Source organism: Lygodium microphyllum, chromosome 28 (assembly GCF_053477565.2).
Source record: "Lygodium microphyllum isolate KBCC chromosome 28, Lygodium_microphyllum_v1.1.10, whole genome shotgun sequence".
In the NCBI taxonomy this organism is placed as follows: Eukaryota; Viridiplantae; Streptophyta; class Polypodiopsida; order Schizaeales; family Lygodiaceae; genus Lygodium; species Lygodium microphyllum.
Window position 1 is genome coordinate 14,166,864 of NC_141162.1, and position 7,183 is coordinate 14,174,046.

General features: G+C 40.8%; 1 protein-coding gene across 1 annotated transcript; it reads left to right on the forward strand.

Annotated features, from left to right (window-relative positions):
- The first annotated feature begins 3,633 nt into the window (after positions 1-3,633).
- LOC148011188 (uncharacterized) lies at positions 3,634-6,300 on the forward strand. Its single transcript, XM_087670910.1, has 4 exons — positions 3,634-3,791; positions 4,455-4,687; positions 5,055-5,610; positions 5,855-6,300. The coding sequence occupies exons 1-4, from the start codon at positions 3,700-3,702 to the stop codon at positions 6,003-6,005; spliced, it is 1,032 nt and encodes a 343-aa protein (XP_087527036.1). The 5' UTR covers positions 3,634-3,699; the 3' UTR covers positions 6,006-6,300.
- Positions 6,301-7,183: the final 883 nt, after the last annotated feature.

A 7,183-nucleotide genomic window follows, 5' to 3' on the forward strand; every position in this document is an offset into this window, starting at 1 on the left:
GTGGAAGTAAGTGCCATGCATGCCCATCAAAGTCACACTAAGGAGGAGACAAGGATTATGAGATACATCAATAGCTTTTCTCCCACTTATAACTTTTAACAATGGGATGCCAAAGTTGACATTTCATTTTGTATTAATGATGTTGAATATGCTACTCAAGATTACGGTAACCAAGGTTGCAAGTAGATGATTACAGAACCCTAACCCGTGAGCCATAACAATAATGCATTACATGTAAAATTGGTGATCTATAATTTGATGTTTTGCTTTTTGCACATGACCATGGAGAGGGCATGATTGTGCTGTGGGTTGGAAAACCTTGGAAATTGGGCCATTCCCCTTATCAAAACATTTGTTTATATTGCTTGTGTCTAGAACATAAAAGGCCTTATTTGATATAATCATATACCATGTACAATAAATGGAAGTGGATAGTGTTCAAATGATAGGTAGTGGTCTAAAGGCTTATAGAATATCTTGCAAATATATGGATTATTAAATATATACTTCTAGAAGAAGCTAATCTAGATCATAGTCATCCAAGAATTTGATTGGTGCATGTACCATCTAGCGTGTGACAAAGCTTGCATCCCATGATCACCCCATGCCTCCATCATGTTAACATAGAAAGTATGTAGAAGCAACAATCTTGAGTAATAAAAGGCATGAAGAGCTATACACAATCATGGAGAGACAATACTGAGCAAAAAAACGAGGTTTTAATGTAGTATTTGGGCTTGAAGCATATGCAGGGTACAAGGGCCGCTAAGTCGATAGCCCCCCAAAAGAAGTCTTATGCAGGCCCAAAGATTAACATTAAAGAACTAGGAGTTTCTGATGTTTTTCTTGATGTGTCAATCATTGGTATACCAAATGTGCATTCGAGTTTGGCAATCTAATGGTCCACTATGGCAAACGTTCCTATTCGTCAATGTACTTTTGCACCTCTTGCTAGTTTGGCAACATGCCAATCTGCGACGTTGAAACTTTTGCTACATAATGCCATAGCATTTATGTAGCTCTATAGTGTATTAGAAGCTTTAGTGATGCTTTCGCATGATAGATCAAGGGTCACCATTTTTGGTGACACTCAATTGGCCCTGTTACCCTATTGTTTGGATAATGTGCACTTTGATGAATGGGTAGGGCATGCTCCACCTTCTATAAAAATCTTTGGGATGATTCTACCAACTCTCCACTATACATATGTAGGGAACTCATTTAGCTTGTCACGACACACACTCATACAACTCCATTTAATTTTTCCATTAGCTTTACCAATTGATCTAACCATCATGCATTTTAGTTGATAACAATGTTATGGCTAGCTAGAAACATTAGCATCATAAGTGCTCATAAGTTTCAAGCAAGAGACTACAGAAGTTAGCATGAATAAAGACCAAGTTTGTGAGCTATTACCTATATTTTACATGTATATATTAGGAAAATGTGAACTTTGGCTAAATAGGGACATTTCCTTGCTATATATGTCTCCTCCAGTGCAAGTATTTTTCTTTTCTTCATGTGATGCAAATTTTACTTGGAACAACGCTTTCACAATCGAATCTCTCTTTGATAGGAATACATGCTTGAGGATTTTTGCAAGCATTGGGATTCGACTGTTTTAGTTGTTTGCATCCAATATAGGTAGGGCCTCTTGTTTTATTATCTATGGTTGAACGAGGGAAGTGGATCATATTGGGAGGGCAAGTGAGTCAACAAAACCACAATTTCAAGCAAGAGAAGATTTTTCTTTCTTTTGGTGGGGTGGCGGAAGGGGGTGGAGAGGAAAGTTACACATCATTGTGGAGAAACAAGCATTGCCACAAAACCTATGGTCTAGTATTTAAACTTAAAGAGTATCTATTAGGGCAACATACATTTTGGCAAATAGGCGAATTGGAGAGAGTTGTCCCACCTCTCCACTATACATCTATATGGCATTCATGTAGCTCTATGCACTACATGTTTATAAGTTTACTTTTCCCCCAAGTTTCTTTCATGAGTTATCTATTTCTCAATCATGTTTTTGTATGTAACAACGCCATTTGCAATAGAATTGAGCAAAGAATTTGGTGTGACAATTATGAGTATGTTTAACAAACCCTAAGTTATCAGTGTAATGTGCTAATATGCAATTATAAGTACTTCTACTTATTTGCTTTATATTAAAATTTCAATATGTTGATTGGAGAGTTAAGGACTTGCATAAACAGTTTGAGCCTATTGCACATGAACTTAGTTCTTTTCTTGTCATTAGAGATTGAAATGAGCTCTATAAGCTTTACCACTTGTGGAGCTACCTACATACTTTCGTTACTTCTAGACTATCCCAAAAAAGGTGCCTTACAATCTCCATTTCTTTCCTGGAAAAAAGGCAAAAGGGGGATATACTCATCAACTTGCCTAGTCTCTCATTAGTAGGGAATTTGTTCATCAATACTCCCCATAGCATAAAGTCTAATTTCTTCGAAGGTGTGGCCCTCCAAGTTATTCTCAATCTCTTTAGCCATGTTCTCATGTTGCCTCTACAGGGCCATTTGCTCCAAAAGGGAGCCATGAATAATAGATGGTCACTGCTCTTTCTACTAAAGCAATTTGCCATTGGGTATATTCGTGGGATTGGCATTGCTAATGAGTGTTGCAATGGCCCAATCCAATTGAGAAAAGCAAGTTTCTGTGAGGCATATGACAACAAGCTCATATTGTTTTGAAATAGAAGCTTTAAGGATGAAATCACCATTAAATTATGGGACACTATTAGGGTGGTTGTTTTGTTTGAGGGCTCTAAGTTGAGAAAGCATAGGGTATGTCGTAAGGTGAAAACTTATTTATGGTCCCTTATCGAGAAGGAAATTTTGATTCATTGAAAGGTTTTGCTATAAAGTCTTTCATAGGTCTCTAAAGCTTTCTTTGAAAATAAGAAAGGTTTTGCTATAAAGTCTAGAACATATAAAGTCTTTCATAGGTCTCTAAAGCTTTCTTTGAAAATAACCGGATGTTGGCAATTGCACATATTTGTTTCTTCAATATAAATATCACTGCATTATCCAAAAAGTTTTAGCACATGTGTCTTTTGTGCAAACAACACCTCATCAAAGAGAACTGCATGCCACAAGGTGACCATGCGAAAAGTAGTTAGCAAACATAAGCACTAAAATCTTCTTTGTTCACTTAAATATATATATACTACATATATTCCATTAGGAATTCACCTAAAATATGTATACAATACATCTATTCCATTAAATATGTATACAATAAATCTATTCCATTAGGAATATTGTCAAAAAAACATGCCACGTAAATTTTGGTTAAGCTTGGATTAGTGGGTGATAAGAAGGAAATCGGAAGAACGTGTGGAATCTGGATGCGCATTCCAGGAAAGGACAAAGGACAGGGGAGGCGGCGGGGCGTGTGGGCGACCGGGAGAGCCAGTCACCGAGGGGTAGTGGGGCGGACGTGCGGTGGTAGCGCAACCGGCTGCGGGCAGTTGGCGGGTTCTGGTTGGAGCATCTTACAAGGGGCAGGTCCCATGGGCACGCATACACGTCCTCGCCATCTCTCTCTCTCGCTCTCTCTCTCTCTCGCTCGCTTGCGCTCGTCCTATAAGCTTATTCTCTCTTATACTGCTTCTTCTGTCATGCTTTGACACATACAGAGTCTCTCTCTCTCTTTCTCTCTCTCTCTCTGTGAAACATGGGCACTCTCCTCCTCCCCTTCCTCCTCTTCTGCTCCCTCATCCCCCCTTCCCTCTCAGCAAATCCCCTCACTCCCCCCATTGGAAACAGGTCCTTACCCTCATTACTGTTACTCCATTGATTGTTCTTTGGACATCTTGTTTTGGCTTTCCTTAGTCACAAAAGAAATTCTCACTCACAGGAGAGCAAAGTTACTTGATCTTTTAAATGAACCTGTTCTAACCCACGGAACCTTAATTTTGCTGCCCTCAATCTGGTCTATGCATTTCTTAGTCAAAACCTGTGTTTACTAGTAAAGACCAGTCCATTCTTTCCTTGTTTGGGCATTCGGTTTGCTTCCATCATCGAACATTATGTTATTGTTCTCTGAAAGTCGCACTCATGCACCCACTTTCTGGGCTGTGGGATTTTCCCGCAGCAAAGTTCCGTCGGTAGAGAAATTTCCATTCACAGAAGCTTCATTTTGATGGGTACCAAATCTTGCAGTTTGCCTGTTATGCTGCAATGTGGGCTCATTGTTTCCAACCAAAAATATTGCCAGAGTACACATTTGGTCGTACATATTTCTATCAAAGAATTAGCAGTGTAGCTAAGCTGATGGTCTCAAATTTGATCCATGGATTGAAATTGGTGTCAGTTTTCTGATGCAATGAGACAGTTCATGTTTTGCATGAAGGGCTTGGCATAAGTACTGTTGTTTCTCATGTCACCAATATAATTTGCTTGATGGCTGGCCCTTTTTCACTTGTGCAGCCTCTATCTCCGAACGACGGCCTTGAAAGCCATTCAGTTTTACAAATGCGTTGATGGGGACTGGATTGCTGGCTCTGCGTTCGCTGCGCTAGTGGACTACGACTCACATGCCCCCGTGGGAAACTACTCTTTTGTCAGAAATCCCAAAGTCCCAAAATATGCAGGAACTTGGACCCTTCTTAACAATCCAGGAGATCAGGCTGAGTCTGGCTCCCCATACAGCATTGTATCTGGTAAGACTAAGTGCATGCAGGGTCTATAATATAAGAAATTGTAAGGATAATATGCCAATATTTGAATTCTTGTCAGCACCATGATGATCAATCATGTTGATCCCCACTAAGATTCATGCATGGAGATCTATGGTGGATGGGCATGGTTTATATCCATGGATGATATGTATAGATATTAGGATTCTGCTCGTCTCCATCTGACATGGTTCATGTCCTATGACAAGGATGGATATCTAGCTAGGATTCTGCTTTTCTTTATTTGATGCACGGTCTCTGCCTTCATGATAATAATGGATATCTAGGATTGGGCTGGTTTTGGTAGAGTTTCTCATGCCATGTCTTGACATTACATGTGAAATGCTTGCAGGGAAGAAAGCTTTTGTTTTAAAGCCAACCTATGAGGATAACCTTCCTGACTACCTGTCGATCGCAAGCATGCATGAGTATGAAGGTGCAGCCTCCCAAGTGTCCTACATAACAAGGCTGTACACACAAGGCGGAGTGCCCCCCAATGATGGTTATTGTGAGCACGATGGCAAAGTCATCAAAGTGCCATTCCAAGCAGAATATCTCTTCTATAAGCAGGATTTGCTACCCCCTAGCATGCCTAGTGTTTTGAAAGTGGTCACTGGCCAAGCTATCCAGGGGTTCTATGGGACTGGCGTGGTAACTTATGTGTATGATGGCTACAAATGGCAGACAAAAGGGGTTCTTGCTCGCATGTACGACGTGCCTGGGGGCATGCAGGTTGGATCATACTTCACCAAACCAGTTCCAGACTACCTGGGTGGAAGCTATTGCTGGAAGGTTGAGAACCCCAATGGCTTTGAGCTCAATGGCAAGCATGCTTGCAACCCTGTGCAAGTCTCCCCTGACTCTCTGCCATGGTCCCTTAATACTATCACAACCAGCTATGGCAACGCGTACGTCTCTCTGCCTCTCCCTCCCTTAAGGTTTCATTGCAGTCAGATGTACAAGAGTGTTACCCTGCACAGAGAAAAGCATTGGCTTATACTAAGAAATGTTTCCACAAATTCCCACTATACTGCCCACATTGTGAATTACGAGAACATCATAAGGTTCTGCGAGGGTTAAGAAGTGCATTGGTCTACTAACTTTTAAAATTGTATCTCCATCTTGACTAATCCTCGTCTTCTTTTTGGACAGATCAATGCTTGGTCCATACACCTATGTCCAAATGGTGTCTACAACAGGAGGCCTTCCTCCCAAAGCCAGGAAACAGCAGCCCAAGAAGGGCTCTATCTATAGAGCTCCCTTCTCTGCCATATACTGGTTTTGGACCAAGGGCCTCTACTAGGCAAACCATTAACGCTACTAATAGTGCTAATACAGGAGGAGGGGGTAAGCCCCCTTGCAAGCGCATGCATGTGGCTTGACCAGATGGTCATGATGACAAAGACACAAGCATAACCTCTAATCTATCTCTCAAGAAGAGGGGCAGTTACCTCTGATTCTATCATTCAACCTTATATATATATTAATGTGTTACCCGCTTGATGCCCGTCTTGGGGCTGTGCTACCTCTGTTCTTTGCATTCTATCGAATAAAAATGTTACTGCGCTCTCTTCTGCATCCATGCTCATGAGTTGCAATCCGGATGTCAGGTGCTGAATGCTCATGCCTCCTCGTTGCCTTGTGAAGAAGAGGACGAGAACTGCAGTAGAATTCTGTAATGATACCACGCGCTAGGGCCCCGTAAACACAAACGAGGTTATCGGGTGGGCGGGGTTAACTCTGGGATTGGCGGGGCGGGCAGGCGGGCAAGGTTGTGCAGTCGTCGAAGGTTTTGCAAGGGGCTCTTCGTGCGCCACCTGGTCCCCCTGCAAAACCTTCCGTTAATATGTATAGATAGATATGTATAGATAGACGATAAAAGATGACGATGCAAATACTTTTCCCGATGTACATACATATACACATAAGCGTACAATGTGACTAGTTTGCTTGGTTAGCTTAGACAAGGGTCATTACTTATAAACTTATATGTGTGCATGTGGTGCTCTTAGGAGTTTATGCTCGTTGAACGTGCCTCCGAACTTTCAATACTCTTTGAAAGAGCCCAAGGCCATTCATATAAGACCTCTAGTTTCATCAATAATTGGATGCATGAGATGCTTAGAATGAATGCAATATGCTATAACACAGTAGAGGAAATGTTTATAGCTACATGAATTGGTAACAACTTGCTAAACAATAAATATATAGAATCCTTTTCATGGGTTTTGTACTAACTTGGGTTTTTTTTCTCATGCGTTATGCACTAACTTATTTTTTTTCCCCTACTCATTGAGCACACCTTTAACCAATTGTCGTCGAGGGATTCTTTTGGCAATACTTCAAAATTACATTGGTTGAAGATAACAAAATGACAAGTTTACATAAATAAATTTTTTTGAAAGGCGTGTTTGAGTGCATAAATATTACATGTAATGTACATACAACGAACCACAACTTTCTATAGGAATTTAAGAAGAC